The sequence below is a fragment of the Lampris incognitus genome, chromosome 7 (assembly GCF_029633865.1).
Source record: "Lampris incognitus isolate fLamInc1 chromosome 7, fLamInc1.hap2, whole genome shotgun sequence".
NCBI lineage: Eukaryota > Metazoa > Chordata > Actinopteri > Lampriformes > Lampridae > Lampris > Lampris incognitus.
Genome location: NC_079217.1, coordinates 8,751,762 through 8,771,119, shown reverse-complemented (window position 1 = coordinate 8,771,119; position 19,358 = coordinate 8,751,762). Strand labels below are relative to the sequence as shown.

General features: G+C 47.4%; 2 protein-coding genes across 2 annotated transcripts; one reads left to right on the top strand and one right to left on the bottom strand.

The window, feature by feature from the left end:
• Nucleotides 1-10,797: 10,797 nt before the first annotated feature.
• On the bottom strand, nucleotides 10,798-16,101 carry psmd8 (proteasome 26S subunit, non-ATPase 8). Its single transcript, XM_056283032.1, has 8 exons — nucleotides 16,007-16,101; nucleotides 15,655-15,766; nucleotides 14,666-14,738; nucleotides 14,352-14,454; nucleotides 14,055-14,220; nucleotides 13,712-13,812; nucleotides 12,116-12,227; nucleotides 10,798-11,670 (listed from the first exon to the last, which is right to left on the bottom strand). The coding sequence occupies exons 2-8, from the start codon at nucleotides 15,757-15,759 to the stop codon at nucleotides 11,533-11,535; spliced, it is 798 nt and encodes a 265-aa protein (XP_056139007.1). The 5' UTR covers nucleotides 15,760-15,766; nucleotides 16,007-16,101; the 3' UTR covers nucleotides 10,798-11,532.
• On the top strand, nucleotides 15,876-18,369 carry nup88 (nucleoporin 88). The gene has a single exon (XM_056283031.1). The coding sequence runs from the start codon at nucleotides 15,882-15,884 to the stop codon at nucleotides 18,039-18,041; it is 2,160 nt and encodes a 719-aa protein (XP_056139006.1). The 5' UTR covers nucleotides 15,876-15,881; the 3' UTR covers nucleotides 18,042-18,369.
• The last annotated feature ends 989 nt before the right edge of the window (nucleotides 18,370-19,358 follow it).

Genomic DNA, 19,358 nt, shown 5'->3' with positions numbered 1-19,358 from the left:
TTGTTAGAGTTAGGTTGTGTTAGCTATGAAAACAGGATTTGTGTCTCAATGACGACATTTTAGTACTTTTTCAGTATGTTGAAAATTCAAATGTGCCAGAATTTCAGTTTTGGGTTTGTCCCCGACCAAAACTTTTTAACTTCCCTTCTATAATAAAGTAATAAAATGGTTAGATTCATTTAAGCTTTACTTTGCATTTTCTCATAATGTAAAAAGACATATTTCAAATTCATATGGTTTATATAGACGTGCAATATGCACATTTTTTATAGTTAAATATCGCCGTCCCTCATACATCTGTCATTACCATCACACCCAACATTTTAGAGCAATAACGTTTTTTCAAACAACGTGGTTGCCATGGAAATGAGTAGTGCCAGAGGCGCATGAGCAGTCATTGTTAGGGTTTGTGGAAGACCCCAAGCGCACGACACCAGACAGAGATGGGGTTAGCCGAAAACTGGCGTACTTTATTCCTTACGCGTACAAATAGCCACCAGGCGACTTGCCCGTCTTGTCGGGATGGGAATGATGGAACTCAGTGAGCAGCCCAGGGTCCAGGATGAGCTGGCGGGAGACCCAGCTACGTTCCTCCGGACCGTAGCCCTCCCAGTCCACCAAATACTGGAACCCCCGTCCTCGGCGCCGGACGTCCAGCAGCCGGCGGACCTTCCACTGGGGGTGCCCATCCACGATCTCAGGGGGAGGCGAAGCCGGGGCCGGAGGCATCAGAGGACTGTGGGAGACAGGCTTAACCCGAGACACATGAAACACGGGATGGGTCTTCAAGGAAGCCGGAAGCTTAAGACTCACCGCCGCGGGGCTGAGAACCTTCCTGATCTCAAAGGGCCCGACAAACCGGGGGTTCAGCTTCTTCGCGGTGGACTGAAGTGGGAGATCCTTCGAGGACAGCCACACCCTTTGGCCTGGTTGGTACGTAGGTGCTGGGGACCGGCGTCGGTTGGCTCCCCGACTGGCGTGCTCAGCTGCCCGGAGCAGAGCAGCTCTGGTCACCTCCCAGACGCGACGACACCGGTTCAGATGGGCCTGCACGGAGGGAACCGCCACTTCCGACTCCTGCGCAGCAAAGAGAGGCGGTTGGTAGCCCAGGGACACCTCAAAAGGTGAGAGGCCGGTAGCAGAGCTGACCAGGGAGTTGATGGCATACTCGACCCAGGGGAGGAACTGGCTCCAGGAGCTGGGCTTCTTGGCGGCCACGCACCGGAGGGCAGACTCCACGCTCTGGTTCATCCTCTCTGTCTGTCCATTAGTCTGTGGGTGATAGCCAGAGGAGAGACTAACAGAAGCACCCAACCCCTTACAAAAGGCCCGCCATACCTGGGAGACGAACTGGGGCCCTCGGTCCGAGACGACGTCCAGGGGAAGGCCGTGGAGACGGAACACGGGGCTCGTCAGGAGGTCCGCCGTCTCAGAAGCCGATGGGAGTCTGGGGAGGGCCAGCAGGTGCACTCCCTTACTGAAGCGGTCCACCACTGTCAGGATCCCAGTGTTACCCTGGGAGGGAGGCAGTCCGGAGACAAAATCCAACGCCACATGGGACCAGGGCCGGCTTGGAGTTGGGAGGGGCTGCAGCAGACCCGCGGGTGCCTGGTGAGAGGCCTTGCTGTGAGCACAGATGGAGCAGGCCCCTACGAAGTCCCTGACGTCGTTCCTCATGGTGGGCCACCAGAAACGCCGAGCCAGAAAGGTGAAGGTGCGGTGGACACCCGGGTGGCAAGCAAACTGACTGGCATGGCCCCACTGGAGAACCCGGGGCCGGACTGCGTCCGGGACGAATAGGCGGCGTGGAGGGACATGGCTCGGGGTGGGATGGGAGCGCAACGCCTGCCTGACCACGGTCTCAATGCCCCAGGTAACCACGCCAACCACCCTGGCCTCAGGAAGGATGGGAGTCGGCTCCTCTATAGCTGGCTCCCTCCTCGGGTGTTGTCGGGACAGGGAGTCTGCCTTCGTGTTGCGGGACCCGGGGCGATAAGTCAGCGTGAAGTCAAACCGACTGAGGAAGCTGGCCCACCGTGCCTGCCGACCATTGAGGCGCTTGGTTGCCCGGATGAACGTCAAGTTCTTATGATCCGTCCAGATGGTGAACGGCTGTTCCGCCCCTCCAGCCGATGGCGCCACTCCTCCAGAGCAGCCACCACTGCCAGCAGCTCCCAGTTCCCGACATCGTAGTTCTCCTCGGCGGGGAGGAACCGGCGAGAGAAGAAGGCGCATGGGTGGACCTTCTGGTCAGACGCTGACCGCTGAGAGAGGACAGCCCCCAACCCGGTGTCCGAAGCGTCCACCTCTACGATGAACTGCCTCTTGGGGTCGGGGTGGAGCAGGGCCGGGGCGCTGGTGAACCTCTCCTTGAGGGACTGGAACGCAGAGCGGGCAGCCGGGGACCAGATGAACGGCTGGGAGGGGGAGGTCAGCCTGGTGAGAGGTTCTGCCACGCAGCTGTAGTTCCGGATGAACCTCCGATAGAAGTTCGCAAACCCGAGGAAGCTCTGTAATTCCTTCCGTGATTTGGGATCGGGCCAGTCCACCACAGCCTGGATCTTGCGGGGGTCGGTCCGAGTCTGTCCCCTCTCAACGACGAAGCCCAGGTAGTCAACGGAAGGGGAATGGAACCGGCACTTCTCTGCCTTGACGAAGAGCCGGTTCCGGAGGAGACGTTCGAGTACCCGGCAGACATGCTGGACAGGTTCCTCGAGGGTCCTGGAGAAGATGAGGATGTCATCGAGGTACACCACCACAAACTCGTCGAGCATGTCGCGGAGAATGTCATTCATGAGAGCCTGGAATACCGCCGGGGCGTTGGTGAGGCCGAACGGCATGACCAGGTACTCATAATGACCCCGGGGCGTCTTAAAGGCTGTCTTCCACTCGTCCCCCTTCCGGTTCCGGACCAGATGATAGGCACACCGGAGGTCCAGCTTAGTGAAGACTGTAGCCTGGGTGAGGGGCTCAAGGGTGGAACTCATGAGAGGAAGGGGGTACTTGTTCTTGACGGTTATCTCATTGAGTTGGCAATAGTCAATGCAGGGTCGGAGGCCCCCGTCCTTCTTCACAAAAAAGAATCCAGTTGCCACCTGGGAGGACGAGGGCTGAATGAGCCCCGCTGCCAAGGACTCGGAGATGTACTCGTCCATCGCAGCTTTCTCGGGGATGGTCAGACTGTACAGACGACCGCTGGGAAGGGGTGCCCCAGAGTGGAGGTCGATAGCACAGTCATAAGGCCGATGAGGAGGAAGAGATTGGGCCCGGGTCTTGCTGAAAACCTCACCTAACTCATGGTACTCAGGGGGAACAGAGGAGAGGTCGGGAGGCGGGGTACTAGGGGCACGTCGGGGGGATGGGGCGGGAGCAGCCTGAAGACATTGGGCATGACAGGAGGAGCTCCACTCCATGATGGTACCGGAGGCCCAGGCGATGTGTGGCTCATGCTGCACGAACCAGGGGCGCCCTAGGATCACAGGGACTAACGGGGACTGGATGATGTAGAACCAGAGTCTCTCCACATGGTTACCTGCTATGGTGAGAGAGACAGGGTGGGTGCGTTGGGTGACGCTGGCCAGGCAGCGCTCATCCAGCGCGAAGGCCTCCATGGGCTTCTCCAGCGTCTCCAGCAGGATGTTAGCCTGGGCAGCAAACTCCCGAGTCCAGGAAACACTCATCAGCCCCCACCGTGAGCCACTGGTCAGCCCAGGCCAGGGTAACTCTAACTAGATGGTTCTGTGGGGCAGGACGGCGGGAACAGGAAAGTCGGCTCACTAGGATCTCCTGGGGCCCCAGTGAGCCTGGTCTTTTGGCCGAGTGGGGCAGCCGCTGATCAGATGTCCCTTCTGGCCACAGTAGAGGCACTGACCCGCCTTGAACCGGGCCTCCCGTTCGGCCGGGCTAAGGCGCATGCGCCCCAGCTGCATAGGTTCCTCCCCCGTCGTGGTCTGGGGCGCGGGGGGAGAAACGGCCACAGGGAAAGTGGGGCGAACAGGAGTAGGGATCCTGTTAGGAGTGCTGGACGACTGGGGAATGGACGGGGATCCACACACAAGGCTCGCTCGCGCCTCCTCTCCCGGAGGCGTCCGTCGATGCGGATGGCGAGCTTGATCAGGTCCTCGAGGGAGGTGGGCTCCTCCCGGGTGGCTAGCTGGTCCTTGACAGCCTTGCTGAGACCTCTCCGGAAGGTGACCCGAAGTGACCGGTCGTTCCAGCCGCTCTCAGCTGCGGCCAGCCTGAACTCCACCGAGTAGTCTGTGACACTGCCACTGCCCTGCTGGATACTGCTCAGCCTAGCACCAGGGTCCTGGCCACCGACTGGATGGTGGAAAACCTTCCGTAGTTCCGCCTCAAAGGCTTCGTAGGTGAGGCAGAAACTGGCCTTCATGGACCAGGAAGCAGTGGCCCACTGAGCTGCTCGGCCTGTGAGCAGGTTGGTCACGTAAGCGACCCGGGCAGCATCAGACGTGAACATGCTGGGTTGGTGCAGGAAGACCAGCTCACACTGCATGATGAACGTGGCACAGGTCTCAAAGTCGCCATCAAACGGTCGTGGGCTGGAGAGGCAGGGCTCCCGGGGAACTGGGTTGAGCCCCACAGGGTTAACCGGGGAAGCGGGCCCAGGGGGCGGGTTACCCACGACTCCAGGGGCAGGCTGGCCCGGCGGCTGGATGGTGAGAGCCGCCGTGATGGTTTGCAACTGCCGCAGGATCTCTGCTTGTTGGCTCGCCAACGCCGCCTGCTGCCTCGTTAGGTTACCCACACAGGCCTGGAGGGGCGGGACCCGAGTCTGAAGATCTCTCACCGCGGCGGAGGCCGCCTCTAGCTGCTGGGTGTGGGAGTTAGTCAGTTGGATCTGTTCGATGAGAGCCGCTCGAAGCGGGCTGGCCGGTACGCTCTCTGTGTCGGCTGGGGTCGTCATGGTCAGTTCGTACTGTTAGGGTTTGTGGAAGACCCCAAGCGCACGACACCAGACAGAGATGGGGTTGGCCGAAAACTGGCGTACTTTATTCCTTACGCGTACAAATAGTTAAACATCGGAAGGCAATGAGCGACAAGGAAAAAACGGAAAGTCCAAGGGGGAAAAAACTCGCGGGTAATCCAAACGGGAACACGGCAGGATACTTCCACGGGGAAACTTTGCAAGGGAAAAACATGAACCAAGGGCTGGGATGAGTTCGTAGAGAAAAGGACCGTGGGAGGAGAGTGGCCGCTACTGCGGGTGCGGGGAGGTTACAACACGAACTGACAACGGGCACGTGGGAGGCCACCAAACTTAAGCCCAGCCCTGATGACTAAACCCGGCCCTGACGAGCCGATTGGCTGCCGGCGCGGAGTGGGCGGGCCACGGCGCAGGGTGAGCGAGCCATAACAGTCATGGCAGAAGCATGGCTTTTTCATGTCCACGAATGTCAGTAATGTGAAGACTTATGTCCTGATCTGAGAGTATGTTTATTAGGCGTCATTACCAGACAAGTTACTAATTGAGTATTTTAGTCCAGAAACAAGAAATTTCACTTTATTCACTTATATTCACTGTACACTGTATGCTAGCTAATAAGTTAGGTTAGCAAGTCTAACACTTAGCCAACTTTTTCTCCAGAAAGTGAAAACTGTCATTACCATCACGTGTCATTACCATCACATTCTGCTGTTACAACTTTGAAAAAAGCATCATAGTATCAAACTTACTTTGTTAGACGATCAAAGCTGTGCTATTTGTTCCAGATCACTTAATAGAGCGTTTGAAAAAGAAAGAAAAAAACCCGTATTCTAAAGATTTTTTTTCTTTTCAAAATTTCAAAAGCCAAAAGTGCCCCAAATTTAAGGATCACCCATATATGACGGCACTCCCCGCCCATCACTCTCCGCAAGGCTGCTGCCTGCACCTCAGCTGGTTTGTCCTTCAATCCCGCCGCCAGTGTATAGTCTTCAAACTGCGCTCTATTGTCCCAGTTACTCGTGAGATTGCCGGTCATTTTCATCTCCTCAGGTGGCGGGATGCTTTGACGCCATGACGATGCTATTGTTAGCCTAGTGTAACCGGTTATTTTCTTGCCCGGTGCGGGATTCGATACGGTGTGTACTGCACCACAAGGCGACATCACTAACCGCTCGGCTAACCGCTCGTTAGCCGCTCGTTAGCTAGGGGCTAACGGGTCTTGTTAGTAGTTTACACTAGTTAGCCCGCTGCTAGCGTGGTATTTCCTTTCCTATTATTTACCTTTTGCTCTTCTCGCTGGCGACGTCACCGACGCCGCTGTGGAGCAAGTCAACTTTGCACGTATTTAAATTCGGGTTCCTACCACTTCTGACACCATGTTTGTGAAAATAACCACAACGGCTTTCTTGTAGTCGCATGAATATGTCGTAACACCCCGAGCCCTATTTCCTGCTGGGGTGCACCAATCACACAACGCTCGGGGAGGGGCTTAGGCCAACAGTACCATCTAACGGTTGGTATTTCCACTCGTAATTACAAAAACGGTTACTGGTCAGAAGTACTTGTTTGATTTTTTTTTCAATAAATCTTATGAATCTGTGTCACCCTTTAGGGTAATTTCGCCAAAGAACCCTCGCAGAGTGTTATAAGTGGGTCCTGGTCGAGAACTGGATGTGAACGAAATCAAGAGGGATCACATTAGCATCAAGTTGATTTCGAAAGGTAGGCTAAGCTAGCTTGGATTGTTAGCTGCAAAGCTAGGTGGCGTTAAAGCTAAAATTCACGATTTTTCCTCCGCTATTAAATCGTTACTACATTGATCTGGACCGTGGAGTCCGTTTACAGTGGTGCATAAACACGGTTAATTTAATCAATAACTCAATCGGATTTTATTTTCATGACACATTTCATACACTTAAACGCATGTAAATTTGATCTCTCTCTGAACCAAATTTGAACTTTGAGACCCCCTCATACAGAAGCCTAACTAGTCAGTCTGTTTTTCAAGTTAAAGTCATTGGTAGAGAAAGCAGTTTCTCGTCACTTAGAAACCAAACGTTTGGATTTTTATGGTGCTGTTATTACATCAGTTAAAATAAGCAACCTTGTGTTTTTTCCCATGTATTTTTTCAAAGAAGCTGAATAAATAAGGATAGGTAAGAAACAGTCAAAACTATGATAGATAGATAGATAGATAGATAGATAGATAGATAGATAGATAGATAGATAGATAGATAGATAGATAGAAGACAAGAAAGGGTAGATAGATAGATAGATAGATAGATAGATAGATAGATAGATAGATAGATAGATAGATAGATAGATAGATAGAAGACAAGAAAGGGTAGATAGATAGATAGATAGATAGATAGATAGATAGATAGATAGATAGATAGATAGATAGATAGATAGATAGATAGATAGAAGACAAGAAAGGGTAGATAGATAGATAGATAGATAGATAGATAGATAGATAGATAGATAGATAGATAGATAGATAGATAGAAGACAAGAAAGGGTAGATAGATAGATAGATAGATAGATAGATAGATAGATAGATAGATAGATAGATAGATAGATAGATAGATAGATAGATAGATAGATAGATAAATTGATAGAAGACAAGAAAGGGTAGATAGATAGATAGATAGATAGATAGATAGATAGATAGATAGATAGATAGATAGATAGATAGATAGATAGATAGAAGACAAGACAGGGTAGATAGATAGATAGATAGATAGATAGATAGATAGATAGATAGATAGATAGATAGATAGATAGATAGATAGATAGATAGATAGATAGATAGATAGATAGAAGACAAGAAAGGGTAGATAGATAGATAGATAAATTGATAGAAGACAAGAAAGGGTAGATAGATAGATAGATAGATAGATAGATAGATAGATAGATAGATAGATAGATAGATAGATAGATAGATAGAAGACAAGAAAGGGTAGGTAGGTAGGTAGATAGATAGATAGATAGATAGATAGATAGATAGATAGATAGATAGATAGATAGATAGATAGATAGATAGATAGATAGATAGATAGATAGATAGATAGATAGATAGATAGTTAGTTACTTGTCTTTGGTACACTTTAAACTCTGCAGCACAGTACATACATGGACAACAACAGACACTCCACATGTTATCACGAACAATACGGTTACACAATAACAGAAATAAACATATCACACATAAAATTTAACTCATGCAACTCCCACAGGACCAGTTCATCGACAGAGAATACCTCCAGCTCCAACACATCAACAGGTTTGGCCTACAACACCAATCCACCAGCAAACCTGACCTACAACACTAGTTCAGCAACTGGCGTTAACTAAAAGAGCTATTCAGCAGCAGACTAAAACTTCAACATTAAATTCGGAACAGGAGTCGTTTGCAACACCAATACAGAAGGTTTCAAAACCTGCAAGAGGTGTGCTGCAGCAGCCAAGTGTATGTCCACAAGGCACGCCTCTAAGACTACACACACTGCCATTTCTTGGTTTGAACATGAATGCAGGAGAATTGCGAGATGAACCATTCAACCTCATGCTAACAAATTTTCAACATCCGGAAGCCATAGATCAAAATCTGTGCAAACAAGACATGGAAAATAGCATCAGTTCACAAGGTGTGCCCAAAAAATCCTACAGCGTCACAGCAGATACCTGCATCAAATGAAACCAATAGGGTAACATCTGACGAAGTCAAAATGGACAGCCCAGGAAGTCCTTCAAATATAGCCAAAGCTAAGGCACAGGACCCTGTCCAAGCACAGCACACTGTCAATTTACCAAGTATGGCATCCCCACTGACATCAAGAGTAGTTTCCCACGTTGAGAATGGCACAGAGGCCATCACAAAGACTACTGACAATACAGTGTCGTCTATCTCAGTGCCAGACATCTTGCTATGCAAAATAAATCAGGTACAAATGCAATCCAGGTAAGTTCTATGACTGAAACACTAAATATTCTTTGTAATATGTTCAAAATTTTGGAACGTTGTGAAGCCAGACTTTGTGTCTAAGTGTGCTCTTCAACCTTTGTACGACCCTGCTCCTTATTTAACATGCTTGTCGAGACATTCATCACCATTAATTATCAGCCAGGTATCAATATTTAATCTCTGACAGCTAATAATAATTAAATTATCATGTGTTTACTTTGACTTCAGTAGTGTATATTACTATTTGGTTGTCTCATGGCATTCCCATGTTTTACTTTGTTTAAACTAGATCTGTCTATTCACCTCCTGCCTTGGAAATGCTAGCAGCTTTGAGGAGACGCCGTTTTAGAAAAACTTACAGCAAAGCATTCGGAAGAAAAACAGTTAAGGTAAAGGAAAAACTGGAGAAGAAAGAAAAGATCACAAAATCCTCATGTCAACAATCCACAGACAATCCCTTGAATGCTGCAAATGATGCTAACTTGCCCCAAGCCAGACAGCCACTACACAAGACTCCTAACATCCAAGTACCGGGCTCACCTGCCAAGCCAGCTGTTGCCCCAGTGCCTGCCACAAAGCCAACCCCCCTTGCAAAGCCTCTTGTACCTCCAACAGAAATCCCTGAAGAAAAACACCAGGGAACTCTGGTGAAGGCTAAGGTAAGAGCGTCAGACCACTGCAGCTCAAACACCCAAAATAGTCTCAAATCAGAGATCATCTGTGATTTAGTTTCTCAAATGAGGCTTAGAGAAAAACATGCCAGCAATTTAAAGACTCAGGCAGTAGATGGCAGCATTAAGAATACTCCTGATCTACCTGAAGAGCTGGTTGTCTCACCGCATGAGCTTTCACAGCCTACTGAGCCCAAGAGTTCACAGCAGCTGGGCAACACCACCATCAGTGTAAAGAAATTCAACAAGCCCCAGAAAAAAACTGACACAGAGGCAGAAATAATCTTAGAAAAGTTTGATTCCACTGGTGGTGGGAACCCTTCGTTTGGCATTTCAGATGCCCCTGTGGATCTGCAAATGTCACAGGTTGCAGGGTTGAGCCATCCTACAGCTTCCAACTCTGAAGATGTTAAAATTGCATCCATTCTGCACCAGCAGTCCTCAGCTGAGGATGAAGATATCAGCTTGACAGTCCAGAGTCAGCTTGGGGATTGTGCATCACCAAATGCTACTGTAAAAGCAAAGAACAAACTCAAACCCAAAGGGCTGGATCAAAAACAAGACAAGGATACGGAAACAGAGGTCAACGATGAAGAAAAAGCAAACGATGGGAATGTCGGGGTAGAAGACAAACAGGAAGAAACGCCTGTTGCCCCCACTCCAGCTTGTGAACTTGCGGCCCATCCTGTGCACTGCTGGCCCCCTTTCACTGTCAACCAGTCCTGCCCACACAAGCGTAAGCCCAGAGCTGGTCTGCCACACCAATATCAAGTGGTGAGTTGTATTTCGGCAACATGAATTTTCTTCACACAGTAGTTTTCAATTTGAAATGAAAATCAGAAAGCATATGTTTAATCAGTGTTACATTACACATCTATGTACCCAATAATTTCATCTCCCACTGTACCCTTTATTTCCAATTCTTTTTAATCCATTGAGAATAAGTAACTCTTTTCTATCCTCTCTTCCGGGCTCAGTGTAACCAGGAACCACCTGTTTGAGCCTCCCTGGGCCACAATGGCAACACTGGCTGCTCATTTGGCACCGGGACAGGAGGCTGGAGACTGACAAAGTGAGAGACGACAACAAGGATACCCTAGACATTTTTAAAAAATCATTAACGATTTGTGTTTTTGAAAATTGTTCGCGTTTTGTTTCTTGCTTCCAAATTAGGCTTATGCTGTTGTAAATTAAACTAAAATGCATTCCAAGTCCAGTTTTTGTTTTGAATCATTTATTTCAGACAAATATGTGCATTTCCAGATCAATTGGATTACAAACCATCTAGGGAGGACAAGACATTACCATTTAGAAAACACTCCCCAACAATTCTGTCTGTTGCTAGGATACAAGGCAAAGCAATACAGCTTGGTGAGCCCTACTGAGGAAAAATAAACTTTGTATGCAAAAAAAATTTACTTATATTAGGGGAAAATGGTGATAGTATATGACACTAAAGGGAAAAGTCACAAAATGCATGTAGCAACCAAGATCTTGTAATTTTTATTGAGCAAAGAGTGATGAGTGTTGACTAGTGGCCAAGGTTAGGCACAGGTTTTTCTGCCATTAGCCGACAATATTCCTTGTAAAAAATAAAGTAAAAAAAAAACAAACCTACATCTTCAGTGAGGAGCAGAAGGTAACTTAGAAAGCACAACACTTCAACTTTCCACCTTCTTTCAAACAGTGGACATGAGAAGATATGTTAAGGATGGTGACATTAACTGATGACTCAACTGTACTTTTAAGTCTATATCACTTGAAGTTTAGTGTACTGTCAGACTTGTAGAAAGTGTGTGTGTGTGTGTGTGTCGGGGTATGTTTGGGCAACAAAACAAGTCCGGCAATAAGTGAACCCAATAACTCTTGAGGAAGTTGCAAGTGGCCCAACTGGACGCATACTGTATCGGCTGTTTGTTTGAATGCATCTGTGAACGTTCTTGGAGGCAGAGTCACACAATCATTTCCAGCTGTCGTGCGTATTCAATGACCTGCTGAGCCAGCTCTGTGGACGGGATGGTCACCTCCTCTGTCCGCTGCTGCTGACTGGTGAAAGAGTAGTAACCATCTGAGTTCTGAGTCCAACCCCTCTGAAATGAAGAAGAGGCAACAATCAGCTTTGGCTGTTCGATAATTTTACAGCTGGTAAGACCAGATGAATGTTAACTGCTTAGAGACCTATAGTGATAGCTGTCTCTCGGGTATTAACATTATCTGCAATATCCCAATGTAATCTGATTCCCATCATGCATGCTGATTCCCATCATCCAGGCATGATTCCCATCATGCCTGGAACAATATTCTGTCATCACATGAAATGAGGCAACAGACAATGACTTCATGTTCTTTCTGTCAAGTATGATAACTAATATGCACAATTTTTTTTAAATAAACCATGGAAATCGGATGCTTTGCTCATAGCAACTTTATGAGTAGGTTAAATGTAGTATTTCAGCAAACATTGGTATTGAAGACTTGCCTAGTTTGAAATAATCATTAGTTTAAGCATTCCTTTCCTCGTGGATATACACCAACCTTTTTGGCATACTCTGTCATCTTTTTGGGGGAACTGAAGAAGAGCACACGTGTGGCTTCGTTGAACTGGATCTGCTCATAAGCCTTCTCTATGCAACCAGCAATCTCATCGCTGCAACACAAAGATAGCAACTTAAATGACCTTTATCATCTCTCAGAAGGGACAAAATTTAAGATGTTATCTCCATACAAGAGTAACACATTCCCAGCTAGGCATGAACAGACCATGAAAACTCACTGATCCCCTTTACACTTGACATTAAAATGTGTCTTGAGTTATGGGATAGCTATATGACTGTGTTTATTCACATAAAAATTAAATTATAAATGTTCCTGATATGCACTGTGAATGGATTGTTATCTGACTGCTTAAATCAACTCGAGGTGGTCTGAGATGTGTTTAGAGTGCAAGCTGGCTGAGTGTAAAGGATTTATTTCTCCAACTCACATACGTAAGCTCTCTATTCCTCTCCAAACATTATGTTCCTAATGTACACAGAAGATGCACTTCTCCACAGGTATGGCCTTGAGAAGGTGGGTACTTCTACTCACCAAAACAGTCCACAGCTGCTTGCAGATAAAGTCAAATGTTTGCAATGCTTCCAAAGTTTAGTTACCCAGTCTCTGTTGGTAAAAGTGCCAAGCACTATCCTTGCCCGCCAATCATGAATCCACTCTTTGCACCCAAGTTGCTTTTTGAATACTTGTCGCATTCACTACAGACCAACTATAATAGCTGTATAGACTGACATTTCCCCTACTGCCTGCTTTGTAGTGATAACCAACCTGGTTTTCCCTCTGACTTGCAGAATATCCATGAATGCAAAGATCATTTCAGTACAGCCCAACATCGCTACACACCTGAGGCAGGTGCCTCCAGCTGTAAGCCATGTACCTACATTAAGTTGATTTTTATCATTTTCCATCACCTCCCAGGCCTTTTCTTAAATTTCATTAGTTTTTCATATATTTTGAATTGACAATTGTTTAGTGCTCGATTTTGTCAGTTACGTGTTTAGACGTTATGTGGTAATTTTGTAGCCTACCTGAGCCAGAATTCGATTGATAACAATATCTAGTTACTGCTCACCGGCAAATATAGAAACTGTTCATTTTCTTAAAACCAGCTAGAAAGCTTTCATATTTCAACATTTACATGAAATGTGCACTACATTTGAGTGGAACAATGGATTGTGTGTGTGTGAGTACTTGTTTGTATGCATGTGCATGCGATACTTAACTGGATTAAATGTTTGCACCATACTTGTGTGTACTATGGGACATAATTCTGCTGGTGCCACTAGCACAAGGAACAAAACTAGACTGGAGACACTGTTACATTATTGTGCAGGGTAAAACCAGGGGAGTGCAATTTAATATTTATCGTGTTAAGAGACACATTTTAATGACTGGTGTAAATACAATGTGGATCCAATTACATCCCAATACCATATGCATGCAAGTCACATAAAATGCAGTGTAGACCTAAATGGGGCCCCTATCTGATATTATTCGTCATTAAATCTGGGGAGGATGGAGTCAATGCATAAGAGTGCAGAATGTATATTGGGCCCTATTTATCTTATCACTCCTTACCGAATGGTGTCAAGCAGAATATCTATGAAGAAGGTGTAGCTCTCAGCTGGGATATTCCCCTTGGCAAGAAATACCTTGTTGTAGCTTCCCTCCATTAAGTACTGAAAGAGGAAGAGAGGAGAACATAAAGCCTCACCATTGTACTGCCACATTGATTAGTACAGATATTGTTTTAAATGGAATGAGGGCATAAATAAAGCACACAAAAAAAGAAAGTATGGGCTGCTGATGCAGGCAAGGTCTCATATAAAGACGCATTTCCCATTTCCATTTAAAGAAATACAATAAACTATCAAATCTGAAATTGATGGTTCCCAGATTTTTTTAAAGTGACTTAAAGCACCTGCTCTAAGGACACTGGATGCCTGATGTATACATTGGTCTGAATGTCTCGTGCACTCAGCCTCTCAAGTTCTGTGTGGAACTCGGACACACGATTCTGTGAGAGCAGGAAGAGCAGGTTCAGTCCAAGTAACTGGTGCATGTAGGCAGCTTCAGGCAGCTCTTCCCTTGGCAAAGGAGGAGGAAAAAGAGGAATGTCAAAAATTATCCCCCAACTTATTCAACAACATGTGCCACCACAAGTGAAGAAAATGAAATCAGCCACATGTGAAGAAAATGAAATAAGTAGTTTAGTTACTTGTAATCAAAGTAGTAACATTTAAGCTGGGCCATGTATCTCTCAAAGGACGGGATGTCCTTCTTCAGGATACTCCACAAGGCTCCAATTTCCAGAACATCGCCTAAAAGAGGTTGAAACGTGTTAATTAATGATAACAGTGGTTAGGCTGCGATACTGAATTGTCAGCTAGCCTATCACATACGCAGGAGTACAGACAAAAGAGAGAAAGAAAGCCATTTTATTTTGTCATTGTATTCTTGCAACGAATTTGTTCTCTGCATTTAACCCATCCCATTGTGTTAGTCTATCAAGTTTACAGTGGCAACACTCACGGGCTAAAATAAGCTGCTGCTTCGTTAGCTTGGTCCCAGTCGTAGGCAAAAAGTTCAACTCCAGCAAAGAAATCTGCAAAGAAAATGTGAAATGGTTTTCTATAACTTTGCAAACACACCCAGTGTAGGGAAGGTATAGATGTGCCACAGCATCGTGGCACGTCACGTTATCATCAATGGCCATGAGAGTTGGCCCGTGAGAGACCATCAAGCAATAGCAACAAAACTAAATGAAAGGCCGTGTAGCTTTTACTGCAAGAAGTGATCTTAATGTTAAAATGTTGTGCAACATTCAAAATGCCCAACAGCAATGGATAGTATGTTAGAATATGCAATGCTATCGAGTATCAGTGTGACATTTAAGTAGAAAAGTGCCACAATATTGATATTAGCACATTTTGAGTAAAATTCTAAATAACGTATAGTAATTGTGGCGACCCCTGGGAAACGGGGAATAAGCCGAAAGGAGGAGAAGAAGAATTATAGGCAACTCATCGCCATAGCACGTTTTGTTTATCTGCTTCAAACTGGCAAGGGCATACGAAGCCCCCCCCCCTTTTAAAATAAACAAATAAAGTGTTTCAACTCTATTCCTTTCAATTCCAGGTAAAAATAATAAAGTCGAAACTTAAGTCAGCAACTGACTTTAACATGGGAGATGACCAGTTATACACCTCCGACGGTAACAACAGCTTTGCGTTAGCATAAGGAAGCGTCGGTGTGTTGCGGGGAGACAACGGCGCAAATGAACGGGGCCGAGGCGGCCGAACCGAGTCGGACGAGCACTTTTCCCCAGAAACCGGCGTGTCAGAAACGGGTAACGCGTTATCTCATAACAATGCCCCCCACGTTAGCCGCTCCATGTTGGCATGGCTAGTAGCATCATGTCAACGTTAGCATACTGACATCCGCTAGCAAAGCGTCGGCTTTCTCTCTAAACACTGCGATTTATTGTGAATAAAAACTCCCGCGGGGCTACGTGGACGTACCTTGAGCTTGCTCAGGAGTTCTCCGCACTTGTTAAGGTTCGGGTTCTTCTTGTTCCACTCCGCTTTCAGCGTTTCATACAGACCCGCGGTCTCTTTCAACGCCATGGTGATTCTGCAAAATACGCGACACCGGTCAGCGGAACACGTCACTGTCGTAAAAAAAAAGACACCCGCGTTGCTATCGCGTCGCTACGGCCCCCCCCCCACTTTCCAGCAACGCGATCAAGATGGCGGCGTTAGCGGGAGAGCGCTGGCGAAACGAGTTACCGCAACACGCCGTTTTCAGTAAGTTACGCGACGATCTCGACTCGGAGCCCAAAGCGCACGACCGGAGGGTCGTCAAGAACCTTACCTTTTGTTTGAACGGAGACTTCTTCGTTTGGGACGAAGTGGACTGCGTCTTTCACACGACCAACTTGAGGCAGCTGAACTCGGGAGAGTGTGCGGGAAGCGGAAGTTTCCAGACGCTGATGTGCGTCAGCCCGCCCCGGTTTGAGGTTTGCCAGGTGGTCCTCAGCCCCACGCAGCATCACGTCGCGCTGTTGGGGCAGCGGGGGGCGTCGGTGCTCGAGCTGCCTCAGCGGTGGGGTAAGAGGTCCGAGTTCGAAGGGGGCCGGAGGGAGGTGAACTGCAGGACGATCCCCGTGGCGGAGCGGTTCTTCACCAGCTCGCTGTCAGTGAATCTGCGACATGCCGCCTGGTACCCGAGCGAGACGGAGGAGCCCTATCTGGTGCTGCTCACCTCCGACAACGCCATCCGGTTCTACAATCTGAGGTCCCCCCAGAGCCCCGTCAGAGTGCTCCCCGTCTCCAAGTCGGAGGAGGACGACAGTGTCCACACTCGAGTGCGTTCCTACGCGGCTTCTCTCGGGGAGATCGCGGTGGCGTTCGACTTCGGGCCAGTGTCTTGCGTCCAGCAGCGTCATGCAGGACAGAGCTCCAAACAACTGCTGATCTACCCCCTGTACATCCTCTATGAAAATGGAGAGACCTTTCTCAGCTACACCAGCCTGGCCAACGGCTTGGATGTTGGTAAGCTCCTAGGGCCCCTCCCTATGTACCCAGCCGCAGAAGACAACTACGGCTACGATGCCTGCGCCGTCCTCTGCTTGCCCTGCGTGCCAAACATCCTGGTCATTGCCACCGAAACGGGCATACTCTATCACTGCGTGGTGTTGGAGTCGGAGGAAGAGGAGGATGCTGGAGCAGCGGAGAAGTGGATCCGAGGTTCAGAACAGGTGCCGTCCCTCTATGTGTTTGAGTGCGTGGAGCTGGAGCTCACCCTCAAACTGGCCACGGGGGAAGATGAGGAGCCCCAAGAACCAGACTTTACCTGCCTGATCAGACTGCACAGAGACCCCCTGTGCCAGTACAGGTACCACTGCACCCATGAGGCCGGGGTGCACAGTGTGGGGCTCACCTGGTACAACAAGCTGCGCAAGTTCCTCCAGTCAGGCGAGGAGGATAAGGACAGTCTCCAGGAGCTGGCAGCCGAGCAGCACTGCATCGTTGAACACATCCTCTGCACCAGACCCCTCCTAGCCGGTCAGCCGGCTCCAGTGCTTGGCTTCCTGATTTTGTCAGACTTTTCTCTGGGCGCCACCATGATCTGTGTCACCAGCAACTATGAGTGCATCCTTTTGCCCCTGCTGAGTTCATTTCGACCCCCCTCCCCTTCCCTGCTGTGTTCCTACCCAGGGGTGCGCTTAGCCAGCTCCCTGTTGCACGGCCTGGTTGACGACTCCTTTGAGCAGCACATCCGTAACATCCTGGCACACAGCTCCACCAATCCCCTCGTGCTCAGGGCGGGAGACAAGGACGCGTCAATCCCGCCTCCAGAATGCCTACAGCTCCTCAGCCGGGCCACGCAGGTGTTCAGGGAGGAGTACATCCTCAAACAGGACGTGGCCCGCGAAGAGATGCAGAGGAGAGTGAAACTTCTGACGGGCCAGAAGAACAAGCAGCTGGAGGAGCTGGCTGTGTGCGAGGAGGAGAAGAAGACCCTGAGGGAGGCAGCGGAGAGGCTGGCTGATAAGTATGAAGACGCCAAATATCGGCAGGAGGCCCTCATCAACAGGGTGAAATGCGTGCTGAGTAGCCTGTGCAGCCAGCTGCCTGTGTTGTCGGACAGCGAGAAGGACATGAAGAAGGAGCTGCAGATCATCAGCGACCAGCTGACATACCTGGACAACAGCATCAAGCAGGTGAAGATGAAGATAGGGTATCAGAAAAAGCAGGTGGATAAAAGTGGGCCTCCGTACAAGGCAAAGGTTTCCCTCAGTGCCCACCAGAAGAAGTCCATTCAAAGTGTGCTCAAAGACCAGGGGGAGCAAATCGCTGACATGGTGAAGCAGATGAAAGACGTTAAGAGCCAATTTAGCTTCTAAAACAAAGCCACGCAATTTTAATGAGGGCGCAACTGCTCAGCAATCCACGGAAGAACTGTCGTCAGTCTCTTCAGTTAAAAGTAAATGTTAACAAACTGATGTCGCCTGCAAATTGATTTTCTAGAAGGTGGAAGGAGCGCTCTGACCCCCCCGTAATAGAATGTACCATGTGTTGAATGGGAAGTCGGCATGGGATATATTTTATATATGTAGATTCAAATGATCTTTTGAACCTAACATGCCTTTGGGGGAAGAAATACATGTCTTTGAAGTTCTGGTTTGAGTTTTGCTGGAGATTTTGTACAAAATAAATTCTTTTTCAAAATTATTTTCTAGAAGTGTCTTTATGCATGCCCAGTAGTCCAGCTAAGAAGATCACAGAAAGGTGAATCAGTTCATCTGGACACAGTGTTTATTGAGAGAACCGGTGCTTTTGGTAGATGGTAGCTGACATTTTGAAATAAGGATCCCTGATTTTAAGGAAGCTTTTGTACTCTACGTGGTTTGGTTAAGTCGTTTGGATGTGATTATTGCTGCAACAACACATCATTAGTCGGGTAGAACTAGCTTGTCTCATAATAGTCTGACCCCAGCTCATAGATTAAAATATGTTTCTATTTTACAATCAGAATATATTCTGTTTGCAAACTACTTTTTCTTATATCCGGGATATGCAGAGATAGCCATTGGTATGGTTGGTACACAAAACAAGATTTTTAGATAAAATAAATATGTAAAGACACAAGTTTTATTGTGTTTAAAATTAGTGCAAATTCCAGATGATTTCAGGAAAGCCTGTATATGAGAAGGTGGCAGTAGGACAGGTTTATGTCAGCACAGGAGATGTACAAGTTTGCTACGGTAAAATAATGTGAGATGGTGACTATGCTACACAGCATTTAATCAGTAATTATTTAATCAAATGTCTTTATTTTGAACATGCAAAATAAAAGAAAAATGACCAAGCATAAATTAAAAAACAACAACAAATGATGAAAATAAAACCAAAAGAATTCTCAATAGAGAATCCAGTTCGAAAAGGAGCAGGAGGAAGTTACTACTCACAATTTCCTGCCCCCTCTCAATTAATCAACATAAATAATAAACGTGTTAGTTTTTCACACATCAGAGTATGTCATTCTCAAGATCTATCTCAGAATGACTCAATAAAAAAAAAAAAAACAATAAAAGCAATAAAAATAATTTTGCACCAGCAGTTTATGACAGTGAAGAAATGCCAAAAGGGAGAGGATTTTTGTCATTTGCATGTTTAGATTTGTCTTGAGCCAACTCCAGTTAATTTGTGGTCATGCGTAG

Coding starts and splice junctions, on each gene's coding strand:
- psmd8 (XM_056283032.1), bottom strand. CDS start 15,759: ATGGCGTTGAAAGAGACCGCGGGTCTGTATGAAACGCTGAAAGCGGAG. Junction 14,739..15,654: donor AACTCCTGAGCAAGCTCAAG/GTACGTCCACGT, acceptor TTTTCTTTGCAG/ATTTCTTTGCTGGAGTTGAA. Junction 13,813..14,054: donor ATCCAGTGTCCTTAGAGCAG/GTGCTTTAAGTC, acceptor TTCCTCTTTCAG/TACTTAATGGAGGGAAGCTA.
- nup88 (XM_056283031.1), top strand. CDS start 15,882: ATGGCGGCGTTAGCGGGAGAGCGCTGGCGAAACGAGTTACCGCAACAC.